Source organism: Phalangium opilio, unplaced genomic scaffold (assembly GCF_054372755.1).
Source record: "Phalangium opilio isolate 3A_F unplaced genomic scaffold, DU_Popi_V2 ptg001628l_1, whole genome shotgun sequence".
Lineage (NCBI taxonomy): Eukaryota > Metazoa > Arthropoda > Arachnida > Opiliones > Phalangiidae > Phalangium > Phalangium opilio.
In genome coordinates, this window is record NW_028324259.1 from 209337 (window position 1) to 233191 (window position 23855).

The 23855-nt window shown below is 36.8% G+C and overlaps 4 protein-coding genes across 7 annotated transcripts; 2 read left to right on the forward strand and 2 right to left on the reverse strand.

Moving 5' to 3' along the window:
* Positions 1-10714: 10714 nt before the first annotated feature.
* On the forward strand, positions 10715-14654 carry LOC149583087 (uncharacterized). Of its 4 annotated transcripts, none has more exons than XM_089864071.1 (5): positions 12846-12986; positions 13058-13378; positions 13448-13565; positions 13628-13916; positions 13979-14654. In XM_089864071.1, exons 2-5 carry the CDS (start codon positions 13116-13118, stop codon positions 14461-14463), a joined length of 1155 nt encoding a protein of 384 aa, XP_089720197.1. In that variant the 5' UTR covers positions 12846-12986; positions 13058-13115; the 3' UTR covers positions 14464-14654. The 4 variants fall into 4 exon arrangements, with proteins under 4 accessions (XP_089720195.1, XP_089720197.1, XP_089720198.1 ...); XM_089864072.1 differs by having other exon boundaries at positions 13058-13291; XM_089864069.1 differs by lacking the exons at positions 13448-13565; positions 13628-13916; positions 13979-14654 and adding exons at positions 10715-10946; positions 11489-12103 and having other exon boundaries at positions 12168-12986; positions 13058-13413.
* A 468-nt stretch (positions 14655-15122) lies between these two features.
* Positions 15123-17272, forward strand: LOC149583088 (uncharacterized). Its single transcript, XM_089864073.1, has 5 exons — positions 15123-15183; positions 15457-15753; positions 15846-16026; positions 16096-16238; positions 16293-17272. Exons 1-5 carry the CDS (start codon positions 15147-15149, stop codon positions 16508-16510), a joined length of 876 nt encoding a protein of 291 aa, XP_089720199.1. The 5' UTR covers positions 15123-15146; the 3' UTR covers positions 16511-17272.
* Positions 17273-18540: 1268 nt separating this feature from the next.
* Positions 18541-20348, reverse strand: LOC149583089 (uncharacterized protein F54H12.2-like). The gene is made up of 3 exons (XM_089864058.1): positions 19827-20348; positions 19482-19756; positions 18541-19435 (listed from the first exon to the last, which is right to left on the reverse strand). Exons 1-3 carry the CDS (start codon positions 20346-20348, stop codon positions 18541-18543), a joined length of 1692 nt encoding a protein of 563 aa, XP_089720184.1.
* An 833-nt stretch (positions 20349-21181) lies between these two features.
* LOC149583090 (uncharacterized) lies at positions 21182-22255 on the reverse strand. Its single transcript, XM_089864059.1, has one exon. The coding sequence runs from the start codon at positions 22253-22255 to the stop codon at positions 21182-21184; it is 1074 nt and encodes a 357-aa protein (XP_089720185.1).
* Between the last annotated feature and the right edge of the window lie 1600 nt (positions 22256-23855).

Genomic DNA, 23855 nt, shown 5'->3' on the forward strand with positions numbered 1-23855 from the left:
CTCCAGGCGATTTGTACAACAAAACAACAGTCATCGGTTCATTTTCAATGGAAACATCCAACCAGCAACGTTCCACATGCGAATTTCTGAAAGGTCTATCGGTTCGTAAAACCCTATTATTCAAATCGTTAACTACATTTTCTGGTGTATCTTTTAAATAAATGGAAGAACCAAATGCAATTCTACGTGCCGTTGTTGGCAGATAAATACCACCCACTTCCCTAAAGGATGGCACACTAAAATCATCGGTATCTTTCTTCCACGTTTCAACAAAGCATAATAACTGGGCATTTCTTATTACGGTGTCTGCTAAAATATCTTCCAAATGTGCGTTTAACGACTGCACATTGTGAACATAAATATAAACCGGTTCGTTCAAGAACGGTAACGCAATACTCTTCGTATCTCGTAATCTTTTAAGTTCCAATTCAACTTGTTTGTTTTTAGGCGCATTTGGAACTTGAAATTTACCCTCAATATACAAACCAGAAGCGTTTCTCGCTCTACTACAAGCAACGTATAAATGAGCTCTCTCTAATTTCTTTCTTTGATTACAATGCACTACTACAGACGAATACGTATCACCTTGACTCTTGTGTATCGTAATAGCCTCAGAAATGACCAAAGGAAACTGTTTCCTAGAGACCGAAACATTATTTTGCCTCCATTTTCTACTGAATGCCTTAGTAACTTTCTCGACAGGAGTCCAAATCCTGTTAAAGTTATTCTGCTCGTATAACCCATGACTCTTTTGTCTCAACAACTTTCCAACATTAGCATCAGCAAACTCAATCCATACCCTAAACGGAATTTGTTCACCCAGCCTATTTTTGCCGTACTCTATTTTTCTTAACCAACCTGTTGCCCCATTTGTAAGTCCGTCAGACGTATCAACATTGTTAGTCATCATGTATCTGGCGCCACAAGCGAGCGTTAATTCTTTAGGCAGACCATACGTATCAGACGTTGCCAACGTTTGAACTTGAGAAAGAATGTTATTTCTAACTTCGCTAGTAAGATCACCATTTACAACATCTACTGAAACGGAAATAGACTTTTCCGTATTCATGTTTAAAAGCATCTCTTCGTTAAATTGGTTCACTTCAACGTTAGTAGGGAAAAGATGTATCGCTTCTTTTGGCGGTACACGCTCTCTATTCACTTCTAAACTTACAAAAAAAGTCAATATCATCCTGATTCATACTTCCCACAGCCATTCTGTTCAAAGCTTCCGCAAATCTTTTGTCATCTTTTTGCCTCATAATTTCTTCAAGCTCTGCAAACTGGAATTCTTCCCATATTGGGTTACCAATTAACGCCGCATAGGGATTGTCAGTATCACTTTGACCTTGAAAAGCGAAATGATCGCGCACTGGTCTAAGTTGGTTAAAATCTCCAACTAACAGTACAGATACACCACCGAAATAATCTGGACAACCCATTATCTCTTGCAATCTCGCGTTAACTCGGTTAAAAACCTTGGCTCCAACCATTGATATTTCGTCAATAATTACCAATTTCACTTGACCATACATCAATCTACAATTGTGAAGAGTTTCACTTTCTAGCCTGGAAATATTCCCGGCAAATTGACTAACCGGTAGACAAAAGGTACTATGCAAAGTAGCGCCACCTATATTAAAGGCAGCCTTGCCCGTAGGTGCGCATCGCAAAACTTTAACTTCCGAGGGATTAGACCCTGGCTGCTTATTGTAAAATCTAGTAACAGCTTCAAATATGGCACTTATCAAAACGCTTTTTCCAACACCAGCGCCACCGGTAACAAATAGCCGTAAAGGCGTTTCCTTGCATTTTAAATGATGCAGAACTTCATAAAATATTTCTTTCTGTTTCACATTCAACATTCTAACAAGTACATTGTACTCAGAATCATTGACTAACGTCACTGACGGAGCAATAGTTCTTTCCGCATTACCATCAAGAATATCACGGGTAATATTTCCTATAGACTCCTGAACCGTATTAATTAGAAATTCAGAATCTTCAACAATTAAAGATCTATCTATTTCATTTCGATGTTCCAATTCAGGCTGAATATTAGTAAGATCAGCTTCAATAGCTTCACTTTCGAAATCTCGGACAGCCTGTTCAATGGCCGCTTCGTCAATTTCGTTATGAAATTCTTTTCTACATTCCTTTATAATCTCAAGTTTAAGTTCATACTCTGATTTCAGATCCTTTGTCAAAATGTCCCTACTCTCATCGCGCCAAGGCGAGAACAACATTATTTGCTCACGATAATACTGTTCGGGTTCTTTCACTAAATTGAATCTCCGATACCGCATAATTTTAGAATGACCACGTTTTCTAATAAAACCTGAATCTTTTTTCAGTTTCAACCATTTACCACATTCAACTTCAAGGTTTTCACTGTCATCAATATGACTTTGGGTTTTCGCAACTCTACGACTTTTGGAAAACTCGTACCACGTCGCAAATTGAGCTAACGTTACTGCCTCTAAATCATCTGGCCTTTGAACATAATGGTCCAACATTCCAGAAGCGAAAACGTCCATACTATCTTCTGACAACTGTTCAAGCTCACTTTTGCTTTTGAGAATATGGACTCGATTTTCGGGCAAATTTGTATTAACGTAAATACAGGCTCGACTACATCTAGAGACTGGAATTTGTAAAACACTATATGCTGCTTCTTGCGTGCTTACCTCGTGCGCATTCAAAAACTGATTTGCTATCACTTTCAACTTTTGCTTTACCGTACATTTATCTGACTGTGCTCGTTTAGCAGCTTCACGCAAAAGCATTGACATGCCACGCTGAGATTTTCCTATATAAGACACAATATACATAACCAGAGCGTAAGGATCAAGTACAAACTGAATGTCCATATTCGCTTGCCAAAGGCGCAAAGTGCGCGGGTTGTACGGATTAACAGCTGAGCACCATTACATAACCTTAAAAAGTAAAAGATAAGTGGTCAAAACTAACCGATTAGTTCATTAACAGATATGAATTTTTTTTGTTTGAAATGCATTATTATAATATAAAATATAAATAATTGAAAAATTCCTTTTTTTCATCAAAATTTCACTGAACGAAAATATTTTTCAACATAACCAAAGTACCATGCATGCTTTTGACATTATTTGGTTATGACTTTACTTCTGAAATGTAGTTCTTCTATTTGTGGATAACGGTGAATCATAGGTTTCGATAGACTTTAAAAATTGGATTTTCAGAAAAATTGAGCTGAAAAGGTTGAAAATTGAAATAAGTAAAAGATAAGTGGTCAATAATAACTAATTAAAGCAACAGATCTGAATATTTTCAGTTTTAAAGGCATTATTATAAAACATCAATTATTTAATAAAATTACTTATCTTCTATTTTTCATTTAATGAAAAGAAAATTAACATGAAATACGAGTGTTATTGCGTAATATGTTAGGTTGTTCGAGTAGGCCTATACATATTATTCCCTTACTAAAATTTAGTAAGCAGGTGGAATGAAACGGAAATCGTTTCAAATCATTTAAGGCTAATAAAAGAACCGCAAAACCATTATGAAAAGTAACGGAAACTAGTACCTAAATTAAATAAGAAGTTTCAAAACTTGTCGAGCTAAGCTTGGCACTCATAATATCACGATCCGTTTACAGATATTTTCGACTTATTTAACGTCAAGGCCTATTTTGTTATCCGTTAATGACAAAACGTAACCTTTTCAGCTCAATGTTTCCAAAAATGCAATTTTTAAAGTTTATCGAAACCTATGGTACACCGCTATCCACCAATTGAAGAACTACATTTCAGAAATAATGTCATATCCATATAATGTCAAAAGTGTGCATGGTACTTTTGACCAGTTATCTTATAATTTTTAAGGCTTTGTTTTCAAAGGTACTATTTAATAATGAACAATGACGCAATTGGAATTTTTTTTTTAAAAATGAGAAAAAAAATGCCAAAAACAAAATTATTTTTTTTTTGATAGAAAAAATAATTTCTCAAACACCATATTTTAGGGGTTCATTTTCATGTGTACAAAGATAATACACCTATTTTTAATGCAATTTCAAGGTGGTACTTTTTGTCTATAAAATGTTGCATGATACCCCCCAAAATGGTTCCTAAATCAAACTTTTGAGTCGATAGCGCCAAATAAGTTTCAAATTCCGACTCAGGACCTCATTTTGACGACGGATACCAATTTTTATATTTTTAAAACTATTACCGGTCAAGATATCAATAGAAATGTGGGAAAAGACCGCAAATTTTAGACGATATACGATAAATTTCAAAATTGCATAACTTTCAAATTTATAATATTTGAAGCGAATAACTTTGGGTAACTTCATTTTTTAGGTATATCTACCCACAAAAAAAGTTTCATTAAAATCCGCCACTAGTGAGCAGCGACCTTTGTTGAAAATGGAAATAATGACCCAAATAGAAGAAATAACTGTGTTTGATCCATTTGGCCATACTTGCGCCTGCGAAAGATGTATAGACAGGATCATGAATAATGATGTGCAAAATAGGAAGTGCCCATATTGCAGGACCCTCGCCTCAGCAGCTTACAGGACTTTCAACTCATAACTGCAGTTGTTTTTATACTTTACCATTGTTTCTAATTTGGTATTATGCTTTTTCAATTAAAATTTTATACAGAGTCTACGATAGTTATACGTTATTCCAGTTGTGACACTTGGCGTTATACTTACGTCCATTATATATTAGTCCGGTATACGCTATTCCAGTTGTCAAACTTCGCGTTATACGTACGTCCATTATACATTAATCCGGTTATACCTTATTCCAGTATAGAATTTCGCGGTTATAGGCTAGTCCAGTTATACATTATTCCAGTATTGGACAGTTTTACCTTATTCCAGTTTTCAAATACGACGTTATACACTATTCCAGTTTTATTTTATTCCAGTTCGTTGTTATACCTTATACCCGTTATACTTTATTCCATTTATACTTTATTCCGCCCCCCCCCCGATTATTTGGAACAACTTAAAAATGAGTTAGAACCTTATGGGCAAGACGCTTATATTTGTGAATGGGGGAGTGCTGGACCCAAGAACTATTCTATGGACATCCTCGACCCTAAAACGGGCAAAAAAACTAACATTATTAAAGTTAAAGGATTTTATTTAAACGCCTCTACTGAAAATTAAATAAATTTTGAAACAATGAAGAATCTACTGGGGGTAAACAATGAAGGTGAACCCTTAATGAACTCGGTTCAAGTTCCTATTCGCCCACAAATCAGACGTCTTCCCGATCACACTCTGATCACTATCCCTCAGACTAAAACATATCAGGTCGTAGTGGATAAAGTTAGAATTCTACCTGAATATAAAACTACCCCCTACGGTTATATTAACTAGAATCATTGATTTTTTTCCACATGAGCTACTTGTAAATATTTCAATAGCTGAATGAGTCTTTTAATTAGTATCACGAGTATTATTTTTAGTATTATTAACTTATTTTAACTATAATCGTCATCCCATAGGGAAGCTCCATTTAAATAACAACCTAGATAATCTTACCAAAACGCATCGTAACCATTATACTTCTTTATGAGTACTAAAGATACATGTTTATGCAATGTGCTTAATCGTCTTGTAATTAGTATTATACTTCTAGAAATAAGCTTTTTTCAATTTGTATGTATTTTGCATTTTAGTCAATTAGTGTTGTATCCATTGTTTTATTATCAAATCGTATCAAAACCATTATAATACTTTATGAGTATTGTAGGTACATGCTTATCTAAATATATTTGATCGATCATCTTGTAATATAATATTGCTATAATTTCAACGATGGTATAAGGATATATATGCGCTTAATAATCTCGCATGCAGTAATATTGCTATAATTTCTATGGTTATGCAACTATATGTGCTTAATCGTCTCGTAATATACGTATAAAAGTACGATTTTTTTTGAATTTGTATATATTTTGCATTTTAGTCCACAAGTACTGTATTTGCTATCAAAATCAGTATAATTCTTGCTTTTTGATGATGTTTTTCAGTAATGATTGCGCATTTTAACTGTAATCGTATTTTAGCGCGTATGAAAAAAATAATTTTTAGTCAATCCTATATGTTTGTTTAGTTTAATATTTACCTAATTGTGCTTATTCGCCATGTATTCTATGTAATTTGTTTTTTCTGATGTTTTATTAGTAATATTTTGCATTTTAGTAAATTTTTTTGTTATCAAAACTAGCGTAAATCGCAGTTTCTGACCATTAGCAGTACTTCTTCATTTTAACTACTTATCGGTAATTATACTTATTAATCTACTACCAAATTGTGTGAAAACTCTCGTAATTCCCCTTTTATGATATTAAAATGCACTATTGTTTTAACATAGTAACTCAATAACCAATTCAAAACAGGAGAACACCCTACTGTAAAACCGCATCGTATTTGTACCCTTTTCAATAAACTAAGTAAACCATTAAAACAAGTTCTTTAGTATAACATAAGCATACAGGGAGAGACCTCAAAGAAAGAATAACATTACTAGAAGGGTGGGTGTAGAAAGAGCCTACTGAACCCATAGAATTACCACTAAATAATACCATAAATGTACACACTATCCTAAAGATACACCAAATAATAATAATACAAAACATACACCCTTACTGTAAAACTTAGTCGCTGCTTAATTTTCAATAAACTACGTAAACCTAATCTAGTTCTTTAGTATGACATAAACATACATGGAGAAACCTCTAAATCATATACAGTATAGAAATATTAGAAGGGTAGGTCCAGAAAGCGCCCCCAGAACCTAGAGAATTACCACTAAATCATACCCTAAACGTACACATTATCCTAAAGCTACACCTCATAATAACACTATGGACACTGAATGCCTTCACCAAGTCACATGACGTCATACCTATACACTAAAAATTAATTCAAATTTCCCGCCAACAACATCACGTGACACGTGACGTTATCAATTCCTCCCAACCCCACCTCCTCAGGCATGATACACACTTGGCAAATAGTAATAATCAACCAGATCTCCCGCCACCACCAGTGGGGCATGACAATGGTTATGCCTCCCTCCCCACCCTAAAGCACGGCACAACCTTGAGGAAAGAGATGGATAGAAAAGAGGGGCAACAAATGGGGTGGGGGTAAACGCCTAATGAGTGCTAAATATAGGCCGACGTTACGCGTCAGGAGAGTACCATTCACAAGTTTTTTGGAACTCCTTGGAACGTCGCTTCCCTCATCTTACGTCAAGGTGGAGTGGTTAGCAACAACCTTGAAGAATGTAGTTCTTGAGCTAAGCAAGCTGCACGACGAAACCTAAAGTAATTTCCCGGAAGGTTGCAGCTTGGTTCGTCTGGTTCTCATTGTGCCTGCCACTTCCGCTTCAGCAGAAAGAAGTTTCTCCATGTTGAAGCTTTTAAAAACCTACTTACTAGCAACAATAACTCAAAAACACTAAATCATATTCTACTCATATCCAGAAAGGATTGATAAGATGGACAAAAATTTGTTGTGCAGAGAATTGTCCACGACCAACACCTATCGTACAACGGTTTTTGGAAAATCGTGATTATTCACCATTTATATTTCAATGTAATTAATATACGTTTCAACCTTGTTCACTGGTTTTTTTGAAACTTTCCTTACCTTCGGGGAGGGGGCGCCAAAATCCATATTTAGACTGTACCCCTCTAAATTCAAAACGTTCCTACGTGCCTGGCATTGTGGGGTAATCGTCCATCTTATTGAAGGCGATCTTATGATAGCTGATATGGGCTTTGACATAAAACAGATTTAGAACCTCGGAAAATCGGTATCCAGTCCCAATGGACCGAATTCCCATTCAACCGAAATACGCCAAACTAGATAAGAAACTAGCAAATCGGCGGGTTTTCGAACCACTGAGATTTGCGTAAGATAAGGAGATCCCATCGATTCGAATGCAACGGGGTTACGTTGATTTAGGACAGGTTAGGTTAGGGTCTGTTTAGTTTAGGTTAGGTTAGGTTACGTTAGGTTAGGTTAGTAATATTTTATAAATAATTTAACAATGCTACGCCTTTTCCAAAATATTGATGTTTAGCTTCATTGACTTCTCAAATAATATGCCTTTTCCAAAACATTACTGTTATGTTAGGTTAGGTTTGGTTAAGTTAGGTTAGTAATATTTTATAAATAATTTAACAATGTTACGCCTTTTCCAAAATATTGATGTTTAGCTTCATTGACTTCTCCAATAATATGCCTCACACAAAACGTTACTGTTATGTTAGGTTAGGTTTGGTTAAGTTAGTTTAGTAATATTTTCTAAATCATTTAACAATGTTACGCCTTTTCCAAAATATTGATGTTTCGCTTCATTGACTTCTCAAATAATATGCCTCTTCATAAACATTACTGTTGTATTAGGTTTGGTTTGGTTAGGAGGACGTCTCTTCCTCGATTTTGTCGCTGTAAACTTGTATTACAAGCAAAACATAAAATAAAAAAATTTTAGAATCAACAATATAGCGTAATATGTATATTCACCTTGATTTAAATATAAATCTCTCGTTTTAAAAATCATTTTAAAGTAACATTAAAGAAAATGTTACGGTTTACGGCTTATTTTAGCTTTCCCTTTAATTTAAATAGGCCTTTAAAACCGTTTCCACGGTTAACTCATTGCTACTTCGTTTTATCGGAGATAACTAGGCAGTGTACACTAACGTTAAGTGCAGCCATTCATGTCTATCTCCACTTTGCGTAAACCGACCAAGGTGCGGGATTTCGGTCCAATGGGACCTCCCTTCTTTGCTTTCGGTTGAATGGGATTTCGGTCCAATGGGAGGGAATCGGAAATTCAATTTCGTAATATCAGATTATTTAGGACATCAAGACCAGTTCACAGAGAACGAAGTAAATACAAGTAGAAGTTACTGGAAAGAAAATTCACACGGAACGAGTCATTCGAAAAGTAAAGGAGTTTAAATTTTGCAAAATGTTGTTACAATCACGTTGTCACCTGTTTTGGATAAAATATTTACAATTTGCTGTCATTTGTCAAATATCTGTGGTCCCTTAATCCGAGAATAAAATAAAATGACATATCAAAATTGAGAAATAGTTCTTTTATATTAAGTTGTCGAAACTGTTTTACTTTGCAATCTTTTGTTTCCGGAAGCTAATTATTAAGCAAAATATGGCAACAGAAAGTCATAATATGTAGTGTATTGATAGTAAAAAATCAGTTCTAGTATTTTTTATCCAAAAACTATGCTAAAAAACACCGTCAAGATCAATCTTATATACGTGCACTTTGACCTATCGTATAATCTATACGAGGTTTCTTCTCGACTAAATTAATACACATCTATTAGAGTTGATTGTATTGTGAATTAATAAACATGAATTTTATTTAACTACAACCTGAGTCTTTACTAGGTCAGAACTAGCTTCTCAGTAGCCTAGGGAAACAGAACATGTAGTGCAAAATTTTGGGTACATAATCGAATTAATGAAGCTTTACAATTGTTAATTCTAAATCCGACGGTGGGACAAGTACAACAAAAACACTCGTCAACATTGGATACTAGCATTTGTCGTTGAGTTTGATAAAAAAATCGTGATTTTATTTCAACTCCTACTTGTTACTTGACTCATCGAAAATCAGGTAAAAATCCTTTTCTTGGGCTCTCTTAGCAATCTTTTTCTTTTTTGGTACAATGAAAAGGAACATTTATTTCAACAAGGTGGATTTTTTCGTCTATTAGTATGACACTGTCTGGGCTAGCCCCAAGAAAGGGAATTTTTGGATTTATTAGCAACATGACCATTTCCTTTTTATGAGAAACAAGCAAATGCTGCATCTTCATGGTTGATACCATGGCAGACTGGGGGAGTAGAGAAAAACTTCCTCTTTTGCACTAATGTATTTACACGATCAGTTTCTTTTTACAGTTTACAAAATGTTCCAAAATTTGAAGATGTTAGCCCGATTGCTCTTTGTATAAACCAGAAGGAGTTTTTGCTCCGAAGTCTTGTTTTTTGCTCTGTTATTTGGATTCAGCTATATTTACGCTCATAATTTTCAGAACATTAATTTCTTCAGGAGTGAAATTTAAATATTCCAAATGCAAGCAATATTCCAATGTATTTTCAATACCAAGTATAATTTGGTACTAAACTGGCAAGTAGTTCTTGGTAAAACTGGTATGCAACCATTGCTTTCTATTGTATCGATAACAGGCAAGTTATAAATTTTTTAAAATAAACAGAGTAGCTGCTAAAACGGTTCTTTGGACACTGCTTTTGCCCAATCAGGCATTGGATCAAAGTTTTTAACTGTACAACCAAGCTCCGTGCTTAACGAATTTTACGTCATTAGACAGTAACGGTAGTAGTATATAAGTACCGATTTCGCGGATCCTCCAGCCTGGAGGATCTGGTTGTGACCATATTGTTTTTTTTTGCACTGCTCAAAGCGGGGGATAGATGAGAAATTTTCGAAAATATTTCGGGGTTTGTAATATGTCCGACTCATCTTGTTTGATTCCGAAGCTCCTCGAAAGCCGGGGAAAGACGATAAGATAAGACAAACCCTATACGCAGTGTGCACGAATTCGAATCACGCGGTGGAATTTAATATGGTCTTGTGCGTCTTGTTTATCGAACTGATAAACGCGTAGATATTATTATTTTAGTCCGAGTGAATTTTGACTCTTGTCATTCGTAGATAAGATAAGGGAGAAAGTTTAGATTATGAGAAAATTCTAGAAGTTCCAAGCTACGCGATTAATTTTAAACCATATGGTAGAAAAAACTCTTTAGAAATATTTAATTTTTGGAAGTTTTAATTACCACGGAATATCGCGTCAGCCACGGAATAAGTGACATTCAACGGTTTGCGGAATCTATTTTCAAGAGTTCAACGACATTTCAACATCTAAAGGTAATGCGTGAATTTGTCTTATGGGAGAGGACGTTATTCAATTTTTGATTATACTCAATTTGACTGAAACAAAGAACCTATTTGGTGATAGTGTACTTACGGGAAAAGTGTGAATGGAGTTAATTAATCCAGTGTATTCTCGAATAATTAGACGCGTAGTAAAGTGATTGAGAAATATGTTTTTCTCGTATATTTATTTGCGAGTGTTTTGTTTTTAGATGAGTAAGGCAGATGACGCATGGAAATTATTCGAATTATTGTAAAACTTAAGGGGTTCATTCGAATTATTGTAAAACTTAAGGGGTTCATTCGAATTATTGTAAAGGTTAAGGGATTGTAAAAGTAATGGGGTTCATTCAAATTATTGTAAAAGTAATGTGTCTAATTCAAATGAAGAATAAAAGACTGGTCAGTTACCAGTACATCTGAACAAACAAGTAACCGATATCTGAGCTACTTTCCTTACCTTTAATTACAATCATTAATAAAAACAAAGGGATTAACGCTTGTGGCCGTTTAACACGTTCATTGTCTTCCACTAGGTTTGAACTTATTTCGATCATTGCCTTATGCTCAATAAACGAAAACAATTGGGTCAAAACCACAATTCTAGTGCTATAATTCTGCAAAATCTCCTTGTTTTTCGGCTTACTTTTGAGAGCCCATAACGTCGCAACGGAGCGCTTTACCCCAAAACGTCATAGGACCTTTCGGTCTCCTTTTGACCCAAGGAACATGCCTGTTAATTTGTGCCAGACTTTCCAGAAACACCCTGTATAATATTTTAGGTTCCGTGGATTATTTACGCGGATTTCGAAGCGGTTTTGCCCAAAGTTACCACAGCCTTTCCCGATTCTTCGCTGTCTTCTACCACAACGTTAGCTTTACACGTGTCTTGCGGATTAGCTACGTTGTGGTTGGTCCCGACGGTACGCCGTCCAAACCCGTAACTTATCGGAAAATGGACGCTACCGATAAATTTTTAGACCGGTTGATGGCGGAGGAATCGGTGATTAAGGAAAAATTGAGCGTTGAGAAACCCCTCCAATTAACATTCTCGGAGAATCTTGGTTTCTTAACGACAAGAACGTGTTACCTTTGCGGCGAACCGTTTACATTCGACGATAAGAGAGTACGAGATCATGATCACGTAACAGGTAATATATTTTGGTAAATGTTTAAAGCTTAATACCCGAGTTATTTACTTAGCATATTTTGTAGGTCAATTTCTCGGCGCGGCACATAATTCATGTAATTTGAAGTGCCGAATGCCGCAACATATTCCGGTCATAATACATAACCTGTCGCGTTACGACGCGCACCTTATTATGCAAAGAATAGGGTTAATTAAAGGACCGGAAATTAAGTGCATTCCCTCGAACTCCGAGTCGTACATTTCCTTCAGCCTGGGTTCTTTGCGCTTCGTGGACAGTTTCTGTTTCTTGCCAACTTCCTTGGAATTTCTCGTCGGTAATCTCGTCAAGAGCGGTCGAGATAAATTCAAATGTTTAAATTCCGTGTACCAGCCCGAAGAGATAGACTTGTTACTCAGGAAACAAGTCTACCCCTACGATTACATGGACGACCCCAAACGCTTCGACGAGACGGAATTGCCTTCGAAAGAAGGATTTTACAATTCTTTGACCGACGAGTCCGTAACGGAGCTGGACTACGAACACGCGAAGAACGTTTGGAGGAAATTTAACATTCGTACTCTCGGAGATTATCACGACTTGTACGTCACGTCGGATACCTTATTAATGGCCGACGTGTTTCAAGAATTCAGGTCAATATGTATGGCGTACTACGAGCTAGACAGCGCGCACGCCTACACTTTGCCTGGATTTTCCTGGGAATGCGCTTTAAAAATGACAAATGCGAAATTGGACCTGTTCGTGGACAATGATATGCACCTGTTCATCGAGAAAGGGATTCGTGGGGGCGTATCTGTCATAAGTCATAGGCTCGCGACAGCTAACAACAAATACATGTCCGAGTCCTATGACCAGACAAAACCGAGCACGTACATTACGTACCTTGGTAAGTCAAATTTGTAGAAAATGTAGTTTCGTTACTGAAATTATGCTATATACTTTCCTTTTTGTTTTTAGATTGTAATAACTTGTACGGTACGGTTATGTGCGACGCCCTACCGACCCGAAATTTTCGATGGGAGGTGCCTTCTCTCGAATTCACGGAGGCGACTATTTTAAATCACCCCGACGACCACGAGATCGGATATATTTTGGAAGTGGACTTGGATATCCCGAAAATCTCCACGTTGAACATAATTGTTACCCCATGGCTCCGGAACGGAGGGCCATAAAATCCTGCGAGCTCTCGACGTACGCCAAAGAACTTCAGTCTGATTTTGGTATTAAAGAAAAAGACAGTTTACCAAAACTCGTCACCGACTTTAATCCCAAAATCAAGTACGTCGTACATTACCGGAACTTAAAATATTACGTACAAAAGGGACTGAAAATCGGTAATGTACACAGGATTTTATTCTTTCATCAAGAGCCGTGGTTAAAACCGTACATTATGTTCAACATGCAAAAACGTCAAATGGCCGCTAACGAGTTTGAGAAATCATTCTTCAAACTCTTAATCAAATCGGTGAGAACCTCAATTTTTATAATTAGTAAGCGAGTTGTTCTATCTATAATATTTCGTTGCAGGTTTTTGGTAAAACGAAGGAAAACTTACGCAATCGTATAAATTTCCATCTAGTGCCAACGGAAAAGCGTGCCATTAAGAAAAGTTCGAGTCCCGCCTTCCAAAAATTTTCCATTTTCCACAACGATCTCGTGGGGATTCACATGACCAAAAAGAATCTCATCCTGAATCGTTCCATATATACGGGCTTCTGTGTCCTAGATTTATCCAAGCTCTTGATGTACAAATTTCATTATGACGTCATCAAAGCTCAATATCGGGATAAAGTGAGATTACTTTTCACGGATACAGGTAGAAGTGTTTTTCCTATTAATAGATTCAACAAAGTTTAATACTGATTTATCTCTTTACAGATAGCCTGACGTATCTCGTTGAGACCCCGGACCTGTACGCGGATTTCGCGCTTCACGCTGATAAATATTATGATTTTAGCGATTACCCTCCTAGTCACGCCCTTCATAGTACCATCAATAAAAAGAAACTCGGTTATTTTAAAGACAAAATGAATGGCGCGATAATAGCCGAGTTTTGCGGTTTAAGGAGCAAAATGTACTCAATGATCACTGCCACCGGAGCTGAGAAAAAAACCGCGAAGGCTGTTGACAAAAGAACGATTAAAAAGAGCGTGAAGCACGAAGATTATAGGGATTGCCTCGTGAACCGTGCTCGGACATCGGCGGAAATGAAACGTATCACAAGTCATAAACACGAAGTTTATTCGGTGCGCCAAATTAAACAGTGTTTAAATCCGTTTGATGATGAACGTTTCATTCTCTCAGACGGGATTTCAACCTTAGCACACGGTCACGTTGATATTAATGAACAGGATGAGATTTAATTTATTTGTTTATTTATTTATTTATTACTTGTAAATAGTTAATTGTAAATACTTGTAAATATTTTTTTGTAACTACTTCTGAGTATTTAAATCAAAATGCATCTAATATTTGTTGTAATTCTATTGAATTTGGAAAAATGTTTCATTAATTGATTTAAAAAGAAAACCAATAAAATGTTTTAAGGTAAAAATTTTTTCCATAAATTCAGAAATCATAAGGTCATTAATATTTGTATTATTGGAAAATTTACTAACGATATCGTACAAATTTATTCCTCGACATCTATTTAAAGTAAAATATACGCAATAACCCCCGCACGTTTTGCTGGTGTTGTTTTGCAGTTGCTTCGAGTTGAAAGTCACGGTTGAACTATTTTTCTCGACAAAAAGGGTACGTTCAGTAACCCTCTTTGATGGCAGCGCTTACTAAGCGATGTCAGATTTTTCGTACTGTACGGTTTTTTGCGTTTCCGGTTTTGACGTCATGATGCTCAGCGCTTGCTCATCAAAAAAACCATCTCGTCGATATGGTTTTTCTGATGGCGTGACGTAAACTTGACGTTTGAACTGTGAATCAACTTTTGACAGACGAAAAATTGGCGCGAACCACGATGGCTGCCGCAGCTAATAATTATACAAATGTGTTCTTAATAGATAACGAAACGGGATTAAAATACCAAATAATGGTAACGGTAAAAGACCATGACCGCATTTTAAGAGGTTGGCTAATTTTAAAGTGATAAATATTAACTAGACGATTAAAAGTGTCTTTTATTTTTAAGACTTGGTTTATTTGGGGTGTTATTACACTGTGCTTGAGCTACAGGAGTACGAGTGGCTAAAACGTGTGCCTGTTTTAATATGGGATATGCAAAATTCTGGAAGAGGTGGCAATTATTAGGTTCAAAACATTTGGAAAATATGGCACACATTTAGCCGCTCATTCGAAAATGGTCTGATTGTTAAGTAAAAACGTACTTCACACTCTTTCAGACGAATCGTTTGCAAACTTTTGCTTGCAACAAGTTAAAAGAGTTGGCGTTAAGCCCTTGCAGGAATGTTCAAGAGCAGAAAGTTCACAAAATGTGGCTGAAATCTCAAATAACACATGTACCATGTCCGAAGTCTCGCAAGGCGAGACTGAAATCTCAAATAACACATGTACCATGTCCGAAGTCTCGCAAGTCGAGACTGAAAATCAACAGAACTCAAGTAACGTGTCGCAAGTCTCTCATTTTGAGGGTGAAAGCACGGAAGAACGTACGGCACGTGTTAAAGAAACTGATAATGGTATATTGTAAAATAGCCAAGCTCAGAAGCACTTGGTCGATCCTCTTTTTTGGAATGTACAACAAATAATGCAATTATAAACCCTATTTCAGCTAAATGGACTAGCAACGCTGTTTTGCTGTTGTTAAATTTATTCAGAGAGCACAAAGAAGAATTGGAAAATGCCAGGAAAAAAATCAATATCTGGAAAGTAATTGCCGCAAAAATGGGCGAAAAAGGTTATTCATGGACTGCCGATGAGTGTCATGTTAAGTTTAGAAATTTAAAAGGAACGTATGTATAATTAATTTTCAATGACGTATTTAACAATATTCTTTTATAAAATGCCATAATTTGTTGCAGTTATAAAAAAATCAAGGACAAGTCCAACAAAACTGGTCAGGGCAAACAAACATGGAAATTTTATGAGAAAATGGATGAAATTCTTCATACTGATCACTCTATCACGCCCCTGAATTTATTAAACACAATTAGTGAAGAATCAGGTAACGTATTTCATTATTTGACATAAGTAAAACTAAAACAACATTTCTCTATAGAAACATCATCCTCTTCCTCGATACCATCAACTCCGGTAACTACCTCCAGACCATCGACTCCAGCAACTTCCTCCACACCAACAACTCCGGCAACTTCATCAAGCGCGTCAACATCATCTAGCTTATCTAGAGCAGGATCCCCTGAAACCGAAGACTCTTGCAGAAGCTGGAGAAAAGGTCATTCAGGTAAAGAAGAGGAAACGAAAGGCGGCGGCTGACAAAAGTGAAGTTCCAGAATGGTTCAAAGAATGGACCAATAAAGCAGAAGAATTGGAAACAAGGAGCCAAGAGCAAAATAAAGAATTTCAAAGTGAACTTTTAAAACGTTTAGATAAAAAAATGACGTTTTATCCAAAATGGTAGATGCCTTTATTAACATGAAGTAATGTTTATAACATTAAAAGAACTATTCACTGAAATGTAGTTAACCTGTTATAATTACTACATGGGGTGTTGCGAGTACATTGGGGAGGCATAAAACTTAATTTTGTACTCTTGGGTTTCTAGTTCTATATGGACGCAAGCTCCTTGTAATTGCGACTCTTTTAGCTTTAGCAGCATCTGCATTAGTGTTGTCAGCATCTTGGTTATGATCTTCAACTTGGCAAACATAGTTTATACTTCCTATATAATCTTCAATGTCACAGTGTCCATCATTGATTAAAATAAAATTATGAAGAATGCACGCACACATGATTACTTCAGAAATATTGGGAATCAATGACATGTGCAAATATTTAAGTCGTCGAAATCTCCCTTTCAACAATGCGAAAGCACGTTCAATCATTTGGCGTGCTGAACTAAGGCATGTATTGTAATTTGTTTCTGCGGTTGATAAATGGCCATTGTCTTTATATGGGGTCATCAAAAAACAATCCAGCGGATAAGCACTGTCCCCAAGTAAGTGTCCATTGCCTACATTCCTGGTTCCATTTTTTAAGCATTTATATATGAAGCTAGACTTCCACATTCTGGCGTCGTGAACGGAGCCTGGATGACCAGCAACTGCATCAATGAATATTAATTGTTCATTGCAAATTCCTGTTGGTGTGGTTTATTTATTTATTTATTGTGGCTGTATTATATACTATACGAAATTATGTCTTGCCTTGTAACAAAATGGATGTCCTTTTCTTACGGTTGTAATAGGAAGGCTTGTTTTCGACTGGCTCTGTAATTCGATGTGACAACCATCTACTGCACCTATTACATTTGGAAATAAATTCGTCTTTTCACAGAACTGCATAGTTTCTGTCATTGCCCTTTGCGTCGGCCAGGCTATATATTGCGCCCTCTGCTTGGCTATCAATCGAACAAACTCAAGGAAAACGTAATGAGCGTTTCCTTTTGATAGGTCAAAGCGATCACCAACGCTTCGGAATGATTCAGGAGTCGCTAAAATCCACAATGATAACATAACCCTCTTTTTAATTGATATTGCAACCATTGATTTTTTTGTCAATAGCCAATTGCCAAAAATCTGACTTAAAATCTGAAATAAAAAGATGTATTTAACATTAAATAATGGTTTTTCATAATTCAAAGAGTAATTCATCATACTTCAAGGGAGACTCGACTCATTCTGAAATGGCTCTTAAAGTCAGTCAAGTTATATTTTGAAACAATACTCTCAATATAGCCCTTGATTCTAACTGGCCTTGACAAAGGCTTAAACTTAAATTCAAATAATCCAATTCCTGTAATAACTGGATTTGATTTTTTTACAAAAGTACTTTTCCTATTCAAATTGACTATATTATCTTCAATAATTTCGTCATTTGCTAGCTCAGAAATTAGTGAAAAGAGGAATTTCCGCTTTTTTTTATTTTCAGGACCTGTAACACGTTCTGCCGACTCCATTTTTCCAAAACAGCGCTGACTTCAATATGCTCCTTTACCCGTTCAACAACCTTTAACGTCACTGTGACGTCTCGAGCCCATCAACCAAACATCAAGAAAACAGCGATTTCCTTGAGATTTTCGTTACTGAACGTACCCAAAGTTAAACTGAAAGAAATCCGGTGGGTAACCGAAACTATCGAAGAATTCGCAATTCTTCTTTCTCGAGAAATAAATAACAGTCCAATGTTCACCCAGAGTATTTGCTAACCCCGTATTGACCACGTAAAGCGATGGAAAAGAAGTGACGTGACGAGGTAATTTATTAGCCGCAAAGACACCTTGAAAGAAATTTTTGGTCGCGGAATCTTTCTTCAATATTTCAGTTAATTGTAGCGTATCCATAATCTTAGCTCGAATAATCAAAGAAAACCGCGCGATTTTTATCTATTTCAATCAAATTTTGAAACTCGCTATAGTAGATAACGCAAACAGTCTGGGTAAGAGCGTTTTCGAATTTTATCTCTAAACGTACGCTCCCGTTCTTTATCAATTGAAAATGTTCGATGGAATGAGAGAGGTCCTGAGCCAAGTCGAAAACAAATAAACAATTCCCATTGGGAAACTCTTCTCTTGAAATAAAATTGCCCTCGTCGATATTAAATTGTCCAGTTTGCAGAAACTGATTAATGTACGATCTAATGTACAGATTGTATTTGAAACTAGGAGATAACGGTTTGTGAGGCACCGAAACCCCGTCAACGTGCAAAGCTATATGATTAACCCCCAAATTTTGAAAATTGAAGGGAGATTTTTTATAATCCCCTAAATACGCGTTCTGATCGAGCAGGCCAATCACAACTTTTTTCAGTTTTTGACCGTTAAATAAGTTGTCTCGAATTGTTATTTTGGATCCTTGAGCGATGGAAAACGAATTGCATTCAGATCGGATAATCGGATATTTCATTGTCCCGCGCTCTACGGCCTTGGAATGAGCAATTAATATTTCATTAATTAGATGAACTTTCCGGATATACAAACACGCCATTTCATATTTGACTTTGTATTTCACATCGGTATTTGTATGAAGGCAAAATTCGCTTGGGTTTTTTGTGAATTTGAACTTTAGGTTCAGCATATTCGGGAGGTACCGCGATTGCTGACAAATGTCCGTATGAACAACACCCATCATATCTATTACGCCATTGGCGGCTATCGCTTTTCTCGACTTAAATCCATCGTTATTGAGGGGGTCGTCGAATTTACCCGCCGTGTCCTTGTAGAAGAGAGAACTCGTTAAGAAACTGGTTTTCGCCGGACCACCAAAAGTTACCAATGTTTGGATCTTGCTTTTGTGCGGAAGCCGTGACGGATTTCTCGTTCATAAAGACGTGCACTTCGCTAAAGAGCGAGTGCAAAAATAAATTTTCCGGTCCCACAACTTCCTTCGTGTAATCAATGGCTTCACCATCGGCTCTGATAATTTTGGCTTGAACGTGTAAAAGGGTTTTGGAAATATCGATGTAACCTTCGGAATTTCCGGGAATAACGAACGTTATGGTAGCATTTTCGTCTACGTTGGACACCGGATCAAATTCAATCCACTCGCCTCCGATTATGCCAGACTAAGTAAGCGGTACTTCGAATAAATCCAACTCGGAAATCATCAGGACACCCGATTTAGGATGAATCAACGCCATTCCGCGTATTTAACGTTGATCTATTCGTAAAAATGTCGGAATATATAGGACTTGACCTTCTCTTCTTGGCCTTCACGACCGAACTAATCAGTTTCGACTTCTTTCTTTTCTTTTTAAAACCGCTTCCCGTCATCGCCCTTCCGATATCTGACGCGTCTAATTTATTTTTAATTTCATCGCTAAATTGCGAAAGCGTTTCCTTTCCGGCTTCGGTACCTCGCGTTTTCAACGCGCTTTTCAACGGAACACCGCTAGCGACATCTGTAGCTACTTTCGCGCCGGTATTTAAAACTTTTTTTCCAAAAAAAATCGCTCCCTTTTTAAACAGTGGGAAAACGCGTCTAAATGCCGAGGCTACTATGTTAGCTAACCCGTATCCGCGTTGCGCCGGAACACCGCAATAAAATGGAATACTTCCGTTTCCGGCTTGAAAAGTATAATAATTTTCATACTCCGGATTATATTTCGAACCAAAATGCGCTTGATTTAAGTAATATCTCTCGTAATCCATCGCCATGACTCGACTCTCTCAATATCTTCTTATCAAATGAAGATGGTAGTAGCTCTTACCGTATACTTATAACGACGTCCATATTCTCCTCGGTCTGAAATGTAGCGTGACGTGAACTTTACCTCGTTCGAATTGAACAGGAACTCCCAATTCGCAAGTAATACTTATATCTATTGTGTGAAAAGAATTACTAGCGACGGGGATATAATGAGGACGTATAAAGTCTTTATCTACAGTATCACCGTCTTTCCCTTGTACACTCACAGTTCAAAGTAGAGGGGAACTAAAGTCACCTACAATTCGAGTTTCCACAATGTCGGAGTAAATGAACAATGAATGCATACCGACATTCAAATCGACCGTAAAATCTCCTAGATAATAATCGGTGATACTAAAATCTTCAACCATTTCTCTCGCAAAACCGAGTGTAATTGCCAAGAACCCCGATAAGATAACTGTGTAGTCCTTCTTCAAAGTGACTGAGACCCGACGTTTGTACGGAAAATATTCAAATATCACCACCTTTTTATCAGTACTACTTTTCGATAAAGATATAGCTTTCTCTACTTCGGAATTAAGAAAATGTATCAACGCTGTTATCGTATCGTAATATCCTTTCTGTAATTTTATTTCCGTCACGAATTGATTCTTCTTTACTAAAGATAGTACAGCGTCTTCCTTGATATTGCTCCAAGTTCTAGGATAACTTATTTCGGCTAGCCCGACTTCGTAAGGGCCGTTTAAATTAACAGTTTCCGGTAAATACGTACGAAACCGACTAATCCGATTGTCGGGGAAATAGCCCATTGAAGAATCGGATGGTAAAGTAATGTAGAAACTCATGATTTTATCACTATCTCTCTCACCCAACTATCGAAGGAAGCTGGATAACCTTTCCAGCGTACGAATTTTTCAATTGTACCGTCAGAACAACGCCTTTCCTTCAAAATTTTTTCTATCTTAAATAGTCTGTTTTCCAGGTCCTTTCCGACTTTTTGTATTTCCTCTTCGTAGAAAAAACCCAAAATGGGTTCGGAATTTAAATCCTCCAACTTATATACCGGCGGCTTTCGCGGTAATCTTTCTGTTACTCGAAATAATTCCTCTCTCCAATTGGGTAAATAACCCTTCTCGAACGTCTTTTTGTTCTTGCTAATTCGTACAATGTCCCCGATTTCCAAAGGATAAGAAATTGGAGGTGAAAAATCTATATCACCGTATAAATTCTTCCAAATTTCACCGGAACTCTGCGGTGTTACGTCAATTGGTTTACATTTTATAGATCTATGATAACTGTTGTTATAAGCGTCAACTAAATCCTTCAAAACGTCGATATAATTTCTAGTATTATTTTCGGTGAAGTATCGAAACATACGCTCTTTAAAAGTACGATTGAAACGTTCTACTACCGACGTCTTTGTTTCGATATACGTGGTGAAAAATTTTATTTCCAAATGACGTAATCGTTTTTGCACAGCCGAGCAAACAAATTCATTTCCGTGATCACTTTGGATTGTTTTCGGCTTCCTTCCCGATTCTAAAATATTATTCAGGGCTCTTACCATGGTTTCCCCCTTTTTATCTTTAGTGGCAACGACAAAGGCGTATTTGCTAAATACGTCGATACAGCATAATATATATCGGTAACCCCGATTAAACCGACTCAAATTTTGTAAGTCTACCAAGTCTATTTGCCATTGTACGTCGATTCCGTAAACTATAGTACGATTTCTTTTAAATTTCCGTCTAGCGACTTTGTGTAAAGTATACGTATCCTCGTGTTCTAAGAAATCTTCCACTTCTCTTAAATTTACTCTTATACCACGAGCGCGAGCGGCGCGATATAAATTCTTTACACTCCCGTAAGATCCCGCTTGTGATACGTTATAATACAGTTTCTTTAATTTATCCATGAAGTCCTACACCCGTTCTTCCCATGACTACATTCAGTACCCTAATGACTACCAACACTCGCTATTTAAATAATTATACTTGAAATTTATTTACAAATGTTACAAAACAATCCATTTTTTAAACCCTTCTCCAGCCATAATTCCATCATCTTCCGCGTCAGTATATTCGTCATCATTGTCGATCTTTTTCGTTTCACTTTTGTAACGCGTTGACTGACGAGTACGAACGTTCGATGATTTGTACAAAGAACGAGGAACGTTTACACTAGCCAGGTACTCGTAAAATTCATCTGATCCTACGGGCTTCTTTTTCTTTTTAGATCCCGGTACTGCGTAAATTAATAAATCTATGATATGAGAACCGTTTATGGGACGTCCGCCATAGATTAATTCGCCCTCTAACGTGACCTCGAAGCCAGGTGAACGTGCTAGAAACTTATACAAAGTCATCGCTTTGCTAAGAATATAGGACGGGATTACCGCGGCTATATCGCTTTCCCAATTTTTAGTCTTTAATTTGTTAATATTCCGTTTAACGTTTCGATTTATTCGTTGCTGTAATTTGTGAGTATAAATCCTTATTTTGTCGGTGTTATGTAAATTTCGTCGATTCATAACCTCGCTAGGATCATTTTGCAGTTCAAGAGTTGTATCTACATTCGGTTTTATCAGGTTTTTTCGGACGTTACTCGGGGATTTGATTGAAGTCTTTTCAAAACGTCCTCCGGTACTAAAATCATCTTCTTGGCCATGGTTTAGTTCTTAATAGCTTTACTAATGGCGGCTCCAGCCGCTGATCTGAGAATCGATAGAATTCCTGGAATTAACAAAGGAAGAAAACCGCCTTTTTGCCTGAGAATTTCCCTTCTTCTCGCGGTAGGTAACTTCCTGGACAGTTGACGTAATACCGAACAGTGTTTCTTTAATCGAGTCCTTTCAGTTTCTGACAATTTCACGTTACCTCGCAATACATTTGTACAACATTCGATTAAGGTTAATATTTCATTTTGAGAAGCGAATTTAATGGCGGTTTTCCTTTGACGAGGGTTGCACGAGGTCAAAAATTTGAGAAAATTCACGTGTTGACACAATTTCTTTGGGCAAACCATTTCGCGGTTTTATGAGCTTTCACGAGTGGACAAGTGTCGTAGTCTTGATGGAACGTGCCACACGTATCCGTTTTGAGCTTGATTGACGAAAGTTTCGGACACCCGTACTCTTCAATGTTAATTACATTCGCGTTCAAGTACCTGGAAAAAAATTGCGACTTTTCTAATCCTTTCGTAAAAAACGTCGAAGCCTTCTGCAAGATCACGTCGATGATCTCGTTTTGCTTAAAATAATCATGATCGCCTTCACTCCACCGCAAATCGCAAATGTTTTTGGTTAACCACACGCATTGCCTTTTATCCTTGAGCGAAAGTTCCCTAAATGGATACGGCGGCTTTATTGTCCAGACCTAACTCTCGCCCGTTTCCGAAACTACTAAGGCGATTTCTTTTACAATCCATTGACCTCGAGCGCGTAAAAAATTGGCTTCGATAAATCCAGGCATTCTAAAATAATAAATAAAAGAACCGTTTCTTTACTACAACGCTCT